Source organism: Mobula birostris, chromosome 12 (assembly GCF_030028105.1).
Source record: "Mobula birostris isolate sMobBir1 chromosome 12, sMobBir1.hap1, whole genome shotgun sequence".
NCBI classification, from domain to species: Eukaryota; Metazoa; Chordata; class Chondrichthyes; order Myliobatiformes; family Myliobatidae; genus Mobula; species Mobula birostris.
In genome coordinates, this window is record NC_092381.1 from 4,745,988 (window position 1) to 4,766,256 (window position 20,269).

At 44.5% G+C, this 20,269-nt stretch overlaps 1 protein-coding gene across 1 annotated transcript in view; it reads left to right on the forward strand.

The window, feature by feature from the left end:
- The window catches only part of LOC140206426 (uncharacterized), a 620,054-nt gene that overhangs the window by 315,718 nt on the left and 284,067 nt on the right, over positions 1–20,269 (forward strand). Inside the window, exons 11-12 of the mRNA XM_072274794.1 lie at positions 3,104–3,148; positions 19,670–19,723. Coding sequence (XP_072130895.1) covers positions 3,104–3,148; positions 19,670–19,723 — 99 coding nt within the window. The remainder of the gene's footprint in view (positions 1–3,103; positions 3,149–19,669; positions 19,724–20,269) is intronic.

Here is a 20,269-nt window from a genome sequence, read left to right on the forward strand (position 1 = left end):
GGTGAGGCCTCACTTGGAGTATTGTGAGCAGTTTTGGGCCCCTCATCTCAGAAGGGATGTGCTGACATTGGACAGAGTTCAAAGGGGGTTCATAAAAATGATTCCAGGATTGAAAGGACCGTCATAGAAAAAGCACTTGATGACTCTGGGCCTGTACTCATGGAATTCAGAAGAATGAGGGGTGACCTCATTGGAACCTATCAAATGTGGAAGGGCTTCAATGTGGAGAGGATGTTTCCCATGGTGGGGGAGTCTAAGACCAGAGGACACAGCCTCAAAATAGAGGGACATCCTTTTAGAATGGAAATGAGGAGGAATTTCTTCAGCCGGAGAGTGGAATTTACTGTTACAGGTGGCTGTGAAGGCCAAGTCATTGGGTGTATTTAAGGCAGAGGTTGATAAATTCTTGATTAGTCAGGGCATGAAGGGATATGGAGGAAAAAGCAAGAGATTGGGGCTGAGAGAGAAAATAGATCAGACATGATGAAATGGTGGAGCAGACTCTGAGGGTCAAACGACCAAATATTGCTCCTATATCTTATGTTGCGTCTTAGCTCTCAACCTGATAGGTAAGCCAGTTCTCAAGTCAAGGTAACGTGAAATGAAGAGCAAGCAGTTGCCCATGCTGCAGGCTCCCCCTAACCACATAGCTAAGGAGTCCAAAGCAATGGCAGAGACCAAGACAGTTTGGCATCAGAGGCGTTGCAGGAGTTGCTGTCTGTGTTGAGCTTGACGTAGGACTGTCTTAGGGACTCCAGCTCTGGATTTTTCCTCAGGAGTTTTCTCCTGCACATTCCTCATGAGTGGGTATAGCCGCAAAGCAGCGGAGGCTTAAAATCAGAGTTTTCCTTCTCCTAGATGAGCTGCCAGCCACGGCTGGTACTCCCCATCTGCCTGAAGTGATTGGTTTTAAGGCGCCGGTAACCCACCTTTGACCCTTGACCTGTCAGTGGAAGCGGTTCTGCTAAGCCACATGTGAAGGCCAGGAGCTGGACTTGATTGTCTGAGGCTATCTGAGATGCACATCACTGAGAGCATTTATTAGGTAGTGGGAGTTTATCCCCACTACCCTGGCCATGACAGCCCCATGCCATTTAAACTGTTGGATATTCTGACTGTTGAGTACAGTCTATTCCCACCAGAATGTTCCAATCAGCCACACTCCTCCACTCTTCCCCACCAGGTCTGTAAGTAGCTCTCCTCAAGTGCGACACGGAAGCACAGCGTGGAGAGCTACGGCCTCATAGCTCCAGAGACCTGGGTTTGATCCTGACCTCTGGCGCTTTCTGTGTTTGCATGTTCTCCCCTTGGGATTCCCCAAATGCTGCGGTTCCCTCCCACATCCCAAAGACGTGCGGGTCAGTGGGTTAAATTGGCTGCCCTAAATTGTTCCCCGTGTGTGGGGGAAATTGCTGGGAGAACAGTTGGTAATTGATTGATCATTGCCACTTGTACTGAGGTTCATTGAAAAAGTGTTTTACCTGCCATCCGTAAGAAAACAGAATGAAGTGTTACCGTTCCAGAGAAAGTGCAGTGCAGGCAGACACTGAGGTGCGTGGCTGATGGTGAGGTCAAGAGTCCATCTCATCAAACTAGAGGTCCATTCAGTCATCTGATAACAGTGGGGTAGAAGCTGGCCTTGAGCCTGGTGATACGTGCTTTCAGGCTTTTGTATCTTCTGCCCAACGGGAGAAGAAAGAGGAGAAAATGTCTGGAGTGGATGGGGTCTTTGATTATGCTGGCTGCTTTACACAGACAGCATTTGGGATTAGTAAATGATTAGTGTCTATAGATGGTTAATGGTCAGCACAGATTCAGTGCACTGAGAGGCCTGTTTCTGTGCTATGGATCTGTGAGTCTTGAGAACCTGGTAATTTCTCTGGTAATTTCTGCCCCTTCCTCCTTCTCTCCTTTTCCATTTCCCATTCTGGCTCCTCTCTTACCTTTTCTCTTCACCTCACCTGCCCATCACCTCCCTCTGGCTCCCGTCTCCTTCTTGTTCTCCCGTGGTCTACTCTCCCCTCCTCTCTGATTCCTTCTCCAGCCCGTTACCTTTTCCAGCTGTATCATCCCAGCTTCTCACTCCATTCCTCTTCACCCACCCACCTTCCCCCTCATCTGGTCTCACTTGTCACCTGCTAACTTGTATCTCTCCTCTTCCTCCCACGTCTAATTCTGACTCCTTCCCCCTTCCTTTCCAGTCCTGATGACAGTCTCAGCCCAAAATGTTGACTGTTTATTCCCCACCATAGATGCTGCCTGACGTACTGAGTTCCTCCAGCATTTTGTGTGTGTTTTGTTTCAAAGAAAAAGACCAATTTTGAAAAGCGATCTGGCAGATTAAGTTGGATTGAAAGCCATTGTATATTTGTCACATGTGGGATGGATACACAGTTTTGATGATCACATCGTTTGCACATCCTCGTAACAAGTATCATTAATGCAGTAAGACGCTGCCCGACAGGATAAAAAGCCACTGAGGGGCACCGACATTGTACAATTTCAAACACGGACTTTTCCCCAGGGTGGGAATAGCAAATGGAGGGGCAGAGTATTAAAGTCTAGTGCATTCCACTGATTTTACATTCAACACTATTCGCTGACAGATTTGTAACCACTCCAATCTCGAGATATTGATCACAACAAGCAAGACAATACATCGACAGGAACTCAACATTGAAACCTGTGCCTATTCTGTTATAGGTAGTGTTATTGGAAGATACAGCACAGAAACAGGCCCTTCAGCCCACATAATCTGTGCTGACCATAATCACCCATTGATACCCATCCTACACTGATCCCATTTCATCCTCCCCACGTTCCCATCAACTCCCCCCAGATTCCACCCCTCACCCGCACACTGGGGACAACTTACAGTGGTCATTTAACCCACCGACCTGCTAGTCTTTTCGATGTGGGAGGAAACCGGGGCACCCAGGGTCACAGAGAAAATGTGCAGACTCTACACAGACAGGGCCCGAGGTCAGGATTGAGCCCAGGTCTCTGGAGCTGTGTGGCACCCGTGCCACTGTTTAATGGATCTGGGGTAACATAATGTACTTTTAAGGATGTTTCATTAACTGTACTCTCTCTTTATCTGCAGGGTTTGGCAGGTCCGCAGGGGAAGCCCGGTCCGAAAGGTTTTCGGGTGAGTGATGGCTTAAAGCTGTTCAATGATGCCGCTGAGTGAGTAAACACTGAAGAACAAAGCTAATGCACTGGGTAGTCCTGAGAGGACAAGTTAACCAACGTGCCTCCCAGATGGCAATAAGGACTGCAAGAAGCCCTTTTACAGAGTTGTATAGCATGGAAACAGGCCCTGTGGCCCAAATAGGCCATGCCGAATCAGATGCCCCATTTACACTAGTCCCATTTGCCATTACAATGAACAGCCTTTTTCCCAAGGTTGGGGAATGAAGAGCTTGACGGCTGAGGTTTAAGGTGAGAGCAAAGAGATTTAATAGAAACCTACAAAGCAACTTTATCACCCAGCGGGTGGTCTGGATATGAAACAAGATGCCAAGGGAAGTAGTTGAGGCAGGGACATGAGCAGCCTGGGAAAAAGACTGTGCTTTTACCCTGTCTGTGTCACTCATACTCTTTTGCCATTTGAGTATTTCTTCATTTTTGGAAGACGTATGTCCTGCGCTTTTCTCATTTTTCCCAGGAACTCATGCCCTCGCTGCTCTGCTGTCCTATCTTTCCACTGATTTGATGCCATTCTTTACCAGTGGAGCCACACCACCCCCCGCCCGCCCGCCTACCTTCCTATCCCTCCAGTACAATGTGTACTGACATTTAGCTCTCAACTGCAACCATCCTTCAGCCAGTACTCTTCAGAGATTGTCTGCCTGGTGTCGGTGGTCACATAACCAGGGCTTGTGTTGTGCATCAGCTGCTCATACGACCATCCACCACCTACTCCCATGGCCTCACGTGATCCTGACTGAGGGGGATCTGAGCAGATGCCACACCTTCTCCAAGGGTGACGGGCAGGCTAGCGGAGGAAGGAGCACCTTGTATCTCCTGTGCTAGAGACGTATCTCTGCCCCACCACTAAAGTGTTTGCAATGTAAAGATAAATGAATGAATGAACGAATAAATAAATAAACAGGCAGTGCAAAAAGAGAGAAAGAAAAGAAAAAAATGTGATAGAGAATAAATAGTGTGGTAGTAAGAACAGTCTTTTTTTAAATATAATTTTTATTAAATTTTCAAAATGAATACATAGAAAATAAAATCTACCCTCCCCCCTCCCCCCGTATAGTCCTACCTAAAAAGAAAAGGGAAAAAAAGGAACCGCCTGGGTATTGGAAGGTTTCCACATGCTCCATGGGATTCAAAATAAATTTAATATACTTATTCGTTAGTTTCCCCAAGGTACCAAGATCTTTATCGGAGCACTTAAATATGCCATCCTATCTTTTGTAAATAAGGGCGCCAGATATTCAAAAATGTTCCATATTTATCTCTTAAATTATAAGTAATTTTTTCGAGTGGAATAGAACTAGCCATTTCATTATTCCAACGATCCATACTTAAATACGAATCAGATTTCCAAGTAACAACTATAGTCTTCTTAGCTACTGCCAATGCAATTTTTATAAATTCTTTCTGATAGTTATTCCATTTAAGTTTCGGCTTTATCCCTTCAATATCACCTAGTAGAAATAATACAGGGTTATGTGGAAGTTGAGTTCCAGTAATTTGTCCCAATAAGACTCTTAAATTTATCCAAAAGGGTTGAATTTTAAAACAAGATCAAGTAGAATGTAAAAAAGTACCAATTTCTTGATTACACCGAAAGCATTTATCAGATAGGTTTGAATTTAATCTATCTATTTTTTGTGGTGTAATATATAATTGGTGTAAAAAGTTATATTATACTAATCTAAGTCGAACATTTATTGTATTTGTCATACTGTCAAGACAAAGTCTTGACCAATTTGTTTCATCAATATTAATATTCAGATCTGTTTCCCATTCTTGGTTTGACTTAAAATTGCTACTCCCCGCTACAACAACACTACCCACCCAATCTCTCTTTAATTTCTGATGTTCTGTTTCTGTTAAATGCGTTTCCTGTAAAAAGGCTGAATCTATCTTCATTTTCTTAATATGTGTTAAGATTCTTTTTCTTTTCACTGGTCCATTAAGCCCATTAACATTAAAACTCAAAAAATTCAATAAATTAGTCATTATTTTTAACAAAGTTACTCCAATCTAAAACATTACTTAGCTTCTCAGCTCTCATAGTTCCTTGGGGAATCTCTTTGAACTTCACCATGTTGCTATGCGTTCCCCTCCCAATCATCCAGGCAAAAAGAAAAAAAAGATAGATGAGATATAAAAAAAAGAAAAAACAAAATACCCCCCCACTAATGTTGTGAATGAAAGGATACACAGCACTACCCCCCTCCATTTTGCGGGTCGTGGCTAGAGCCACGCTTGTACACATGATTAGTGTAGCAATTGATCAGTGCTTCTTCCAGCTCCCCCGTAACAAAAAAAATTATATATATAAAAAAGATTAATGTTACTATTCCCAACTAGTATTCCTCAAATTTTAACCTTACTTCCCCTCCCTCATATAATTAGTAATATATTTATACATTCATCCGCCCTCAAAAATCCAACAAGTCCATTCTTTGACCCAGTCTTCTTCTTCAATCCATCTCGCTCCCCTGGTTTTGTTCTTGTACCTGGTGAATATTCAGAGAGTCTTGCACAAACTGCTCCGCTTTCCGGTAATCATCAAAAAATCTTTTTTCTCCACCAGTCAAAAAATCTTCAAGGTTGCAGGGTAACGCAATATAAAATGATAACCGTGATCCCATAGTATTTTTTTCACTGGATTAAATTTCTTCCTTCTCTTCAAAAGTTCATAACTTATGTCAGGGTAGAAAAAAATTTTGTTCCCTTGAATCATCAATGGCCCTTTTCTATTCTTGGCAGCTTCGGCAGCTGCCTGTAGAATCCTTTCCTTGTCTTGAAATCTTAAGAATTTTATTAAAATTGCTCGTGGATATTGGTCATCTTGTGGTTTTGGTCTTAGAGCTCTATGTGCCCGCTCGATTTCAATTAATCGGTCCTCCTCTTTCATTTGCAAAACTTTTGGGATCCATCTTTGAAAAAAATGTATTGGATTTCCTCCCTCCATACCTTCTTTAAGACCAACAATCTTAATATTATTACGTCTACTAAAATTTTCCAACATGTCCACTTTCTCCAAGAGTCGATTTCTTTCCGTGTTCCAGGCAAGCAGATCCTTTTCTGTTTTTTCCACTCTATCATTAATATGCTCCATTTTTCTTTCCATCTTCTGAAGCTTCTTATCCATTTTATCCTGTCTTTTCATAGCTTTATTATAGCACATCTTCATGTCTCTAAGCTCTGCTCTTACTTTTCTTACTTCAGCCGTTAATTGCAATAAAGCTTCTCTTATGTCTCCATCATCTCCTTTAGTTCCAATCTCTTCCAGTTCTTCCTCCTCTTCTTCATCTGTATTCTCTGCGGTATCCGATTCTGACTCTGAGTCACTTTCAGTTGCAGTGGCCGTCGGTTCTTGTAGTTTGAGTTGTATCGATTTGCGCATGCGTTTTTCTTTGCGCATGCGCATTTCCGGCACCTTCTTCCGAGAGACCGCTACCGCCGATATTGCTCCCTGTTCTACAGCGGAGATAGAACGCACCTCCTCCAAAAGAGATCTAACCTGAGTCCGAGGCTCCATCGCTGCAGTAGGCCCTTTTTTCTTCCCATCTCGCGGCGACTTCACAACAACAGACTTCTTCTGTTGCGGTTTAGGAGGCATATCGTAAAGTAGTCTTGCAAAGTTGTAAATAGTTTTCGGAAAGTATTTATTAACTTTGTTTTGTTTAAACGGTACTTTGCTAATTTTTTACGGGAGAGCTGGATTTACACGTCTCAATCCCACGTCATCACATGACACCCCCTGTAAGAACAGTCTTTAATCGGAATCCTCCAGATCACAAGCCTCCTGAATTCTCCTATAATGCATTTGAACTCGATGAAGCCTCCTCTACTGGGTTGGGGGTATTTAGTTAAAAGAAGGGATTGGATTAAGACTGCAAGACACTCAAAATGCTGAAGGAACTCAGCAGGCCAGGCAGCATCTCTGGAAAAGAGTGACAGTTCAGGCCGAGGCCCTTCATCAGAACTGGAGAGAAAAAGGATGAGAAGTCAGGGTAAGGAGTTGGGTGGACAGGAGGAAGAAATACAAGGTGATAAGTGATAGGTGAAACTGGGAATGGGGAGAGGGGTGAAGTAAAGAGTTGGGAAGTTGGTTGGTGAAAGGGGTACAGGGCTCGAGAAGGGGGAATCTACCAGGAGAGGAAGAAGACCACAGAAGGAGCACCAGAGGGGGTAATGGGGGGTGGGGTAAGGAGATAAGGTGAGGGAAATAGGATTGGGAACAGGACTCCACTGAGGAGTACCTGGCCATTGTCTCCCACACCTTAGTATCATTGAGGACCTCCTGTCCACTGCTATCAACCTCATAATTTCCTCTCCCCACACCTCCCATTTCTACCCCCTGCTCAAGGTCCACAAAGCTGCCTGTCCAGGTAGACCCACTGGGAATGGGCAATCGTGAAGGGGGAGGGCATTACTGGAGGTTTGAGAAATTGAGGTTCATGCCATCAGGTTGGAGGCTACCCAGACGGAATATAAGGTGTTTCTCTGCCAGCATGAGTGTTGCCACGTTGCAGCAGTAGAGGAGGCCATGGATTGACATGTTAGAATGGGAATGGGAAGTGGAATTGAAATGGGTGGCCACTGGGAGATCCCACTTGTTCTGGCGTACAGAGCGTAGGTGTTCGGTGAGGTCTCATCGATAGACAGGAGGCCACAACGGGAGCACCGGATACAGCAGACAACCCCAACAGACTTGCAGATGAAGTGTCACCTCACCCGAAAGAACTGTCTGGGGCCCTGAATGGTAGTGAGGGAGGAGGTAAGGGGAAGGTTGTTCCACTTGCAAGTACCAGGAATGTGATCACTTGTTCCACTTGCAAGTACCAGGAATGTGATCAGTGGGGAGGGACGAATTGACAGGGGAGTCGCATAGGGAGCGATCCCTGTGGAATGCAGAAAGTCGGTGGAGGGAAGATGTGCTTGGAGGTGGGATCCCATTGGAGATGGCGAAAGTTACAGGAAATTATGCTGGACACGAAGGCTGGTGGGGTGGTAGGTGAGAAGAAGAGGAATCTTAACCCTGGTAGAGTGGCAGAAGGATGGGGTGAGGGCAGATGTGCGTGAAATGGAAAAGATATGATTGAGGACACCTTTTTATGGTAGAAGAAGAGAAGCCCCTTTCTTTGAAGAAGGACATCTCCTTTGTTCTGGAATGAAAAGCCTCATCCTGAGAGCAGATGTGGTAGTGACGGAGGAAGAGAAGGGGACAGTGTTCAAAAGAAACAGTGAGCTTTGAGTCCTTCCTGGTGGGAGATGGAGATGGAGATATAAAGGGACTGGACATTCATAGTGAAATAAGATGATGGGGTCAGGAAACCTGAAATCATTAAAGATCAAGAGTGTGTGAAATGTCACGGATGTAGGTAGGAAGGGAGTGAACCAGGGGGGACAAAACTGAGTCGAGGTATGCAGATATAAGTTTGTGGGGCAGGAACAAGTAGAAACAATGGGTCTATCTGCATATGCAGGTTTGTGAATCTGGGGTAGGAGGTAGAAGTGAGAGGTGTGGGGTGAGAGAATTAAGAGGTTGGTGGCAGTGGATGGGTGATCCCCAAAGTTAATAAGATCAGTGTTGGTGTGGAAGACCATGGCCTGGTGCTCCTTAGTGAGGTTCTGATCCCATTCCCTCTCTCACCTTATCTCCTTACCTGTCCTCTGTGCTCCTTCCACTTCCCTTTCTTCCATGGCCTTCTGTCCTCTCCTATCAGATTCCCCCTTCTCCAGCCCTGTATCTCTTTCACCAATCAACTTCCCAGCTCTTTACTTCAACTCTCCCCACCCCCAGTTTCACCAATCACCTACTATCTTGTATTTCTTCCTCCCCTTCCCCCACCTTCTTACTCTAACCTCACCTTTTTACTCCAGTGGTTGATATCTGTATCTTGCTGCCAGAGGAGATGTCAGAATCAGAAGAAGGCATTAAACTTCCACAGCATTTAGACAGAATTTGAGTGGACAAGGATACCATCTGAGCATAGGCCAATGGGTTTAGTGCAGATCGGCAAAAATACTGGTATAAGTGTGGTGGGCACAAAGGCCTGTTTATCTGCACTGCCTTCGTTGCCTTCCTGAATGAAGTAGTGTCAAAAATCACTGCTTTTTCATTTGGCATCAGTCAACCTAAATGGTTAACAAAACGCAACCAACACTGTTCTCTCTAAGCGCAGCATAGTGTCAAATGGCCACACAAATGCACGCAACTGATGCTAGTTGGCAACAGTCTCCTGTACCAATTAAACAGCAAGGTGTCCCAAATAAATGAAGGAAATCCTGGATATTTTCTCAATTAGCTCTCTTTTTAAGAGTTGTCTCAACTCTTTACACATGTCCTTACACATCTGGAGAAGAAGGATACTTATGTGAGAAAGCTGTTCTTGGACTACAGTTCCGCATTCAACACCATAGTTCCATCCAGGCTCGACAAGAAGCTCAGAGACCCGAGCCTTGACCCTACCTTGTGCAGCTGGATCCTGGACTTCCTGTCAGATCACCAGCAGGTTGTAAGAGTGAGATCCCTCACCTCCACCCCTCTGACTATCAACACAGGAGCCCCTCAGGGCTGCATACTGAATCCCCTCCTTTACTCCTTGTATACCCATGACTGTGTCGCCATCCACAGCCCTAATCTGCTAATTAAATTTGCCGACAACACTACATTGATTGGCCTAATCTCAAACAATAATGAGGTAGCCTACAGGGAAGAAGTCGTCTCTCCGACACAGTGGTGTCAAGAAAACAACCTCTCCCTCAATGTCGCAAAAACAAAGGAGCTGGTTGTGGATTATAGGAGAAATGGAGATGGGCTAACCCCTATTGACATTAATGTATCTGGGGCTGAGAGGATAAACAGCTTTAAGTTCCTCAGCATCCACATCACCGAGGACCTCACGTGGTCTGTACACACCAGCTGTGTGGTGAAAAAGACACGACAGCGCCTCTTTCACCTCAGACAGTTGAGGAAGTTTGGTATGGGCCCCCAAATCCTAAGAACTTTCTACAGGGGCAGAATTGAGAACATCCTGGCTGGCTGCATCACTGCCTGGTATGGGAACTGTACCTCCCTCAATCACAGGACTCTGCGGAGAGTGGTGCAGACAGCCCAGCGCATTTATAGGTGTGAACTTCCCATGATTCAGGACATTAAAAAAGACTGGTGTGTAAAAAGGGCCCGTATGATCACTGGGGACCCAAACCATCCCAACCACAATCTATTCCAGCTGCCACCATCTGGGAAACGGTACCACAGCATAAAAGCCAGGACCAACAGGCTCCGGGACAGCTTCTTCCACCAGGCCATCAGACTGATGAACTCACGCTGATTTGAGTATACTCTGTATTACATTGACTGTTCTATTTATGATAAATTATTATAAATTACTGTGATTGCACATTGCACATTTAGACGGAGATGTAATGTGAAGATTTAAGGATGCAAGGAAATTCAATTCAATAAGTGGCCGCCCCAGTTAACCGGACTCCATTGTACATGAATGTCAGCATATGTAACACTGAGGTTCATTTTCCTGGGGGCATTCACAGTAACTACAAAAAAAACAAATAAGCAAAGTAATAAATAAATAAGCAATAAACATTGAGATCATGAGATGAAGAGTCTGAAAGTGAGTCCATCGGTTGTGGGAACAGTTCAGAGATGTGTCAACTGAATTTGAGTGACGTTATCCCCTTTGTTCCAAGAGCCTGATGGTTGAGGGGTAATAACAGTTCCTGAAGCTGGTGATAGAACATAGTACGTAGAACATTACAGCACAGAAACAAGCCTTTTGGCCCTTCTTGGCTGTGCCGAACCATTTTTCTGCCTAGTCCCACTGACCTGCACCTGGACCATATCCTTCCATACACCTCTCATCCATGTACCTGTCCAAGTTTTTCTTAAATGTTAAAAGTGAGCCCACATTTACCACTTCATCTGACAGCTCATTCCACACTCCCACCACTCTGTGTGAAGCCCCCCCAATGTTCCCTTTAAACTTTTCCCCCATCACCCTTAACCCATGTCCTCTGGTTTTTATCTCCCCTAGCCTCAGTGGAAAAAGCCTGCTTGCATTCACTCTATCTATACCCATCATAATTTTATATACCTCTATCAAATCTCCCCTCATTCTTCTACACTCCAGGGAATAAAGTCCTAAGCTTTCTCTGTAACTGAGTTTCTCAAGTCCCGGCAACATCCTTGTAAACCTTCTCTGCACTCTTTCAACCTTATTTATACCCTTCCTGTAATTTGGTGACCAAACTGCACACAATACTCCAAATTCAGCCTCACCAGTGCCTATACAACCTCACTATAACATTCCAACTCTTATACTCAGTACTTTGATTTATAAAGGCCAATGTACCAAAAGCTCTCTTTACAACCCTATCTACCTGTGACGCCACTTTTAGGGAATATTGTATCTGTATTCCCAGATCCCTCTGTTCTACTGCACTCCTCAGTGCCTTACCATTTACCCTGTATGTTCTACCTTGGTTTGTACTTCCAAAGTGGAATACCTCACACTTGTCTGTATTAAACTCCATCTGCCATTTTTCCAGCTGGTCCAAATCCCTCTGCAAGCTTTCAAAACCTTCCTCACTGTCCACTACACCTCCAATCTTCGTATCATCAGCAAATTTGCTGATCCAACTTACCACATTATCATCCAGATCATTGATATAGATGACAATATAATGGACCCAGCACTGATCCCTCTGGCACACCATGAGTCACAGGCCTCCACTCTGAGAAGCAATCCTCTACTACCACTCTCTGACTTCTTCCATTGAGCCAACGTCTAATCCAATTTACCACCTCTCCATGTATACCTAGCGACTGAATCTTCTTAACTTACCTCCCATGCGGGACCTTGTCAAAGGCCTTACTGAAGTCCATGTAGACAATATCCACTGCCTTCCCTTCATCCACTTTCCTGGTAACCTCCTCGAAAAACTCCAATAGATTGGTCAAACATGACCTACCACATACAAAGCCATGTTGACTCTCCCTAATAAGTCCCTATCTATCCAAATACTTGTAGATCCTGTCTCTTAGTACTCTTTCCAATAATTTACCTACTACCAACGTCAAATTTACCGGCCTATAATTTCCCGGATTACTTTTAGAGCCTTTTTTAAACAACGGAACAACATGAGCCACTCTCCAATCCTCCAGCACCTCACCCGTAGATACCGACATTTTAAATATATCTGCCAGGGCCCCTGCAATTTCAACACTAGTCTCCTTCAAGATCTGAGGGAACACCCTGTCAGGTCCTGGGGATTTATCTACTCTGATTTGCCTCAAGATAGCAAGCACCTCCTCTTCTTCAATCTGTATAGGTTCCATGACCTCACTACTTGTTTGCCTTATTTCCATTGACTCCATGCCAGTTTCCTTCGTAAATACAGATGCAAAAAAAAAAAAAAAAAAAAATTAAGGTCTCCCCCATTTCTTTTGGTTCCACACATAGCCGACCACTCTGATCTTCAAGAGGACCAATTTTATCCCTTACTAACCTTTTGCTCTTAATATACCTGTAGAAGCTCTTTGGATTATCCTTCACTTTGACTGCCAAGGCAACCTCATGTCTTCTTTTAGCCCTCCTGATTTCTTTCTTAAGTATTTTTTTGCACTGTTTATACTCCTCAAGCACCTTATTTGCTCCCTATTTCCTATACATGTCATACATCTCTCTCTTCTTCTTTATCAGAGTTGCAATATCCCTTGAGAACCAAGGTTCCTTATTCGTATTCACTTTGCCTTTAATCCTGACAGGAACATACAAACTCTGCACTCTCAAAATTTCTCCTTTGAAGACCTCCCACCTACCGATCACATCCTTGCCAGAGAACAACCTGTCCCAATCCACGCTTTTTAGATCCTTTCTCATTTCTTCAAATTTGGCCTTTTTCCAGTTAAGAACCTCAACCCGAGGACCAGATCTATCCTTGTCCATGATCAAGTTGAAACTAATGGTGTTGTGATCACTGGAATCGAAGTGTACCCCTACACACACTTCCGTCACCTGTCCTAACTCGTTTCCTAATAGGAGATCTAATATTGTATCCTCTCTAGTTGGTATCTCTATACATTGATTTAGAAAACTTTCCTGAACACATTTTACAAACTCTAACCCGTCTAAACCTTTTACAGTATGGGAATCCCAATCAATATGTGGAAAATTAAAATCCCCTACTATCACAACTTTATGTTTCCTACAGTTGTCTGCTATCTGTCTGCAGATTTGCTCCTCCAATTCTCTCTGACTATTGGGTGGTCTATAATACAACCCCATTAATGTGGTCATACCTTTCCTGTTTCTCAGCTCCACCCATATGGCCTCGGTAGACAAGCCCTCTAATCTGTCCTGCCTGAGCACTGCTGTAATATTTTTCCCGACTAGCAATGCCCCCCAACCCTTCATTCCTCTGCCTCTATCACGTCTGAAACATCGGAACCCTGGAACATTCAGCTGCCAGTCCTGCCCCTCCTGTTCATTAATGGTTATAATGTCATAATTCCACGTGTCAATCCACACCCTCAGTTCATCAGCCTTCCCCACAATACTCCTTGCATTGAAATAGACACACTTCAGAAGATTATTACCACCACACATAACCCTTCTATTTGTGACTTTGCATGAACTTTTAATATCATTTATTTTCACCCCAGCCACATTGTCAGCTCTGGCACTCCGGTTCCCCTTCCCCTGCAAATCTAGTTTAAACCCTCCCCAAAAACACTAACAAACCTCCCAGGTCCTGATGTGGGACCTGAAACTCCTGCACTGCCCTACTGATGGCTCAGTGAGAAGAGAGCATGGCCTGATAGGTGCAGGTCTCAGATAACCACTTTCCACGATTCTGTTTAAAAATAAAGTTTTTTTTTTCCATTGCTTTTGAGGTTCAGCTAGTTCAGAGGTTGTGTGCACAAACAGCCTCAGGGTCCCCTCATCTTGCATTCCCCTAAGAGTGATGACATGGCATGTCATTCAGCTAATGTTCAATCAGTATGGGTATAAGCTGTTTCGAAGGGTTAAGCCCTCAGGCAAGACCGGACATACAGACTATTTTCTCATTACTGCTGTCAAAGTCAGTAAGATCTCCAGTAAGAATGTGTAGTCCCCACCCACCCCCCAGCCTCCAGCTATCCACCCTTCCTATGTCTTGTTGAGTTGAAGTTCAGGTCTCTGGAGGTGGGAGGCAACAGCTTCACCCACTGTGCTACCTCGGGTGTATTGGATTCCGACATTTTTAATCCAAATTTCTTTCAGAAGTCCGGAAAGAGGCATCAAACTTGTTTTTTCACAATCGTTTTATCAAGTGCTTATAGAACAAAGAGAATTGGAAGCAGTAACAGGAGTGGAGGTTTCATAGCGGAAGAGAGAGAAGAAGCAAAAAGATGGTGCTGCTACATGGTCCACTCTTTTCATACCCCAAAGATAATAGACAATAGGTGCTGGAGTAGGCCATTCAGCCCTTCCAACCAGCACCACCATTCACCGTGATCATAGAAACCATAGAAACTACAGCACAGAAACAGGCCTTTTGGCCCTTCTTGGCTGTGCCGAACCATTTTCTGCCTAGTCCCACTGACCTGCACACAGACCATATCCCTCCATACACCTCCCATCCATGTATCTGTCCACTTTATTCTTAAATGTTAAAAAATAACCCGCATTTACCACTTCGTCTGGCAGCTCATTCCATACTCCCACCACTCTCTGTGTGAAGAAGCCCCCCACCCAATGTTCCCTTTAAACTTTTCCCCCCTCACCCTAAACCCATGTCCTCTGGTTTTTTTCTCCCCTTGCCTCAGTGGAAAAAGCCTGCTTGCATTCACTCTATCTATACCCATCATAATTTTATATACGTCTATCAAATCTCCCCTCATTCTTCTACACTCCAGGGAATAAAGTCCCAACCTATTCAACCTTTCTCTGTAACTGAGTTTCTCAAGTCCCGGCAACATCCTTGTAAACCTTCTCTGCACTCTTTCAACCTTATTTATATCCTTCCTGTAATTTGGTGACCAAAACTGAACACAATACTCCAGATTCGGCCTCACCAATGCCTTATACAACCTCATCATAACATTCCAGCTCTTATACTCAGTACTTTGATTAATAAAGGCCAATGTACCAAAAGCTCTCTTTACGACCCTATCTACCTGTGACACCACTTTTAGGGGGTTTTGTATCTGTATTTCCAGATTCCTCTGTTCCACTGCACTCCTCAGTGCCTTACCATTAACCCTGTATGTTCTACCTTGGTTTGTCCTTCCAACGTGCAATACTTCACACTTGTCAGTATTAAACTCCATCTGCCATTTTTTAGCCCATTTTTCCAGCTGGTCCAAGTCCCTCTGCAGGCTCTGAAAACCTTCCTCACTGTCTACTACACCTCCAATCTTTGTATCATCAGCAAACTTGCTGATTCAATTTGCCACATTATCATCCAGATCATTGATATAGATGACAAATAACAATGGACCCAGCACTGATCCCTGTGGCACACCACTAGTCACAGGCCTCCACTCAGAGAAGCAATTCTCTACCACCACTCTCTGGCTTCTTCCATCGAGCCAATGTCTAATCCAATTTACCACCTCTCCATGTATACCTAGCGACTGAATTTTCCTAACTAACCTCCCATGCGGGACCTTGTCAAAGGCCTTACTGAAGTCCATGTAGACAATATCCACTGCCTTCCCTTCATCCACTTTCCTGGTAACCTCCTTGAAAAACTCCAATAGATTGGTCAAACATGACCTACCACACACAAAGCCATGTTGACTCTCCCTAATAAGTCCCAGTCTATCCAAATGCTTGTAGATTCTGTCTCTTAGTACTCCCTCCAATAACTTACCTACTACCGACGTTAAACTTACTGGCCTATAATTTCCCAGATTACTTTTTGAGCCTTTTTTAAACAACGGAACAACATGAGCCACTCTCCAATCCTCCGGCACCTCACCTGTAGACAGCGACATTTTAAATATTTCAGCCAGGGACCCCGCAATTTCAACACTAGTCTCCTTCAAGGTCCGAGGGAACACCCTGTCAGGTCCCGGGGATTTATCCACTTTATTTTTCCTCAAGACAGCAAGGACCTCCTCCTTTTCGATCTGTACAGTTTCCATGATCTCACTGCTTGTTTCCCTTATTTCCATAGACTTCATTTCAGTTTCCTTAGTAAACACAGACGCAAAAAATCCTATTTAAGATCTCCCCCATTTCCTTTGGTTCCGTACATAGCCAACCACTCTGATCTTCAAGAGGACCAATTTTATCCCTTACAATCCTTTTGCTCTTAATATACCTGATCATCCACAATCAGTACCCTTTTCCCGTCTTCTCCCCATATCCCTTCACTCCGCTATCTTTAAGAGCTCTATCTAACTCTTTCTTGAAAGAATCTAGAGAATTGGCCTCCACTGCCTTCTGAGGCCGAGCATTCCACAGAACCACAACCCCCTGTGTGGAAAAAGTTTTTCCTCAACTCCATTCTAAATTGTCTACCCCTTATTCTTAAACTGTGGCCTTTGGTTCTGGACTCCCCCAACATCGGGAACATGTTTCCTGCCTCTAGCTTGACAAATCCCCTAATAATCTTATATGTTTCAATCAGATCCCCTCTCATCCTTCTAAATTCCAGTGTATACCACCCCAGTTGCTCCAATCTTTCAACATATGACAGTCCCACCATCCCGGGAATTAACCTTGTGAACCTACACTGCACTCCCTCAATAGCAAGAATGTCCTTCCTCAAATTTGGAGACCAAAACTGCACACAATATTCCAGGTGTAGTCTCACCAGAGCCCTGTACAACTGCAGAAGGACCTCTTTGCTCCTATACTCAACTGTCCTTGTTATGAAGGCCAGCATGCCATTAGCTTTCTTCACTGCCTGCTGTACCTGCATGCTTACTTTCAGTGACTGATGTTCAAGAACACCTAGATCTCGTTGTACTTTCCCTTTTCCTAACTTGACACCATTCAGATAGTAATTTGCCTTCCTGTTCTTGCCACCAAAGTGGATAACCTCACATTTATCCACATTAAACTGCATCTGCCCACTCACCCAACCTGTCCAAGTCACCCTGCATTCTCATAACATCCTCCTCACATTTCACACTGCCACCCAGCTTTGTGTCATCAGCAATTTTCTAATGTTACTTTTAATCCCTTCATCTAAATCATTAATGTATATTTTAAATAGCTGCAGTCCCAGCACCGAGCCTTGCGGTACCCCACTAGTCACTGCCTGCCATTCTGAAAAGGACCCATTAATCCCTACTCTTTGTTTCCTGTCTGCCAACCAATTTTCTATCCATGTCAGTACCCTACCCCCAATACCATTTGTTCTAATTTTGCACACTAATCTCCTATGTGGGACCTTATCAAAGGCTTTCTGAAAGTCCAGGTACACTACATCCACTGGCTTTCCCATGTCCATTTTCATTGTCACATTCTCAAAAAATTCCAGAAGATTAGTGAAGCATGACTTCCCCTTCGTAAATCCATGCTGACTCTGACCTATCCTGCCACTGCTATCCAAATACGCCGCTATTACATCTTTTATAATTGATTCCAGCATCTTCCCCACCACTGACGTCAGACTAACTGGTCTATAATTGCCTGTTTTCTCTCTCCCTCCTTTCTTAAAAAGTGGGATAACATTAGCTACCCTCCAATCTGCAGGAACTGATCCTGAATCTATAGAGCATTGGAAAATGATTACCAATGCTTTCACGATTTCTAGAGCCACCTCCTTAAGTACCCTGGCATGCAGACCATCAGGCCCTGTAGATTTATCAACCTTCAGTCCCATCAGTTTACCCAACACCACTTTGTGCCTAATGTGAATTTCCTTCAGTTCCTCTGTTACCCTAGGTCCTCCAGCCACTATTACACCTGGGAGATTGTTTGTGTCTTCCCTGGTGAAGACAGATCCAAAGTACCTGTTCAGCTCGTAAGAAATATTAAGAAATATTCTATTCTAATATTCAGATAAGGGTTAACCAATCAGATCGCCCCTATTCAAATAATGCAATACCAAGAGAAGCTTTGTGAATTTTCCAAAATGTTACCAAGAACTGTATCCACTAGGGGACACACTGAACAACTGTGCCTACATACTGTGACCACTAGGGGGACACACTGAATAACTGCACCTACATACTGTGACCACCAGGGGGACACACTGAACAACTGCATTTACATACTGTGACCACTAGGAAACATACTAAACAGCTACATGTAATTGAATAAAATACAAACACGTAATTAATTGTTAAGCTGCAAAGAAAATAACATTTAAACACAAACAACAGGAATCCTGCAGATGCTGGAAATTCAAGCAACTCACATAAAAGTTGCTGGTGAACGCAGCAGGCCAGGCAGCATCTCTAGGAAGAAGTGCGGTCGACGTTTCAGGCCGAGACCCTTCGTCAAGACTAACTGAAGGAAGAGTGAGTAAGGGATTTGAAAGTTGGAGGGGGAGGGGGAGATCCAAAATGATAGGAGAAGACAGGAGGGGGAGGGATGGAGCCAAGAGCTGGACAGGTGATTGGCAAAAGGGATACGAGAGGATCATGGGACAGGAGGTCCGGGAAGAAAGACGGGGGGGGGGGGGGTCCCAGAGGATGGGCAAGGGGTATATTCAGAGGGACAGAGGGAGAAAAATGAGAGTGGGAGAAAGAATGTGTGTATAAAAATAAGTAACAGATGGGGTACGAGGGGGAGGTGGGGCATTAGCGGAAGTTAGAGAAGTCGATGTTCATACCATCAGGTTGGAGGCTACCCAGACGGAATATAAGGTGTTGTTCCTCCAACCTGAGTGTGGCTTCATCTTTACAGTAGAGGAGGCCGTGGATAGACATGTCAGAATGGGAATGGGATGTGGAATTAAAATGTGTGGCCACTGGGAGATCCTGCTTTCTCTGGCAGACAGAGCGTAGATGTTCAGCAAAGCGGTCTCCCAGTCTGAGTCGGGTCTCGCCAATATATAGAAGACCACATCGGGAGCACCGGACGCAGTACATCACCCCAGCCGACTCACAGGTGAAGTGTTGCCTCACCTGGAAGGACTGTTTGGGGCCCTGAATAGTGGTAAGGGAGGAAGTGTAAGGGCATGTGTAGCACTTGTTCTGCTTAAGGGAGGAAGTGTAAGTGTAACATTTAAACAGTCCGGTCCACCAGGTGTGAAGAGTTTCTTGTTCTGGCTCCCCCCACCCCCCACACCTTCCTTCCCAGTCCTGATGAAGGGTCTTGGGCAGAAATGTTGACTCTTACTCCTTTTCACAGATGCTACCTGACTTGCTGAGTTCCTCCAGCATTTTGTGTATGTTACAGGTGATTTTGACACCCTCTTTCACTTCCAGTCACTGACCTGAGCAGTGAGAGTCACCACTACTGTCGGCTGTTAGTGACTGTTGTCTGTCTCTCTCTCTCTCCAGGGCTTTATTGGGCCACCGGGTGTCGTTGGACCTCCTGGGCCAGAAGGTAAAAAGGTAAAGTGTTTTCTAAGAACTGGCTTGGGTTAAGGGGTGCAAATGGGCACATTTGTAGATCAATACAGATACAACAAAACAAATGAAAGATGACCAGATGAGATAGGAACAGGAGAGGGCTACTCAACCCACAATCTCACAATCTACCTCGCTGTGACCTTGCAGTTCACTACAACAGTCTGTTGAGCTAGGACGGGACACTGTAGCGCTATACAGGCTGCTTGGTGCTGACCTTGATGCCAATTGATACTAAATGTGCTCCTCCTGTCTATCATCCCTATTTCTCCATCTCCTTTATATTCACGTGTCTGTCTAAACACCCGTTAAACTACATGCACCGCTATCCCCAGTAACCCGTTCCAGGCAACCACCACTCCCTGCATAAAATAAACTTGCCCCCCACGTCACCTTTAAACTCCCCAACCTTAGAATCATGTCTCTGCTGTTTGACATTTCTACCCTGGGGAAAAGATTCTGACTGTTATTAGAACATCGAACTTTATTGTGCACTTCAGCCCACAATGTTGTACTGACCTTTTAAATTAC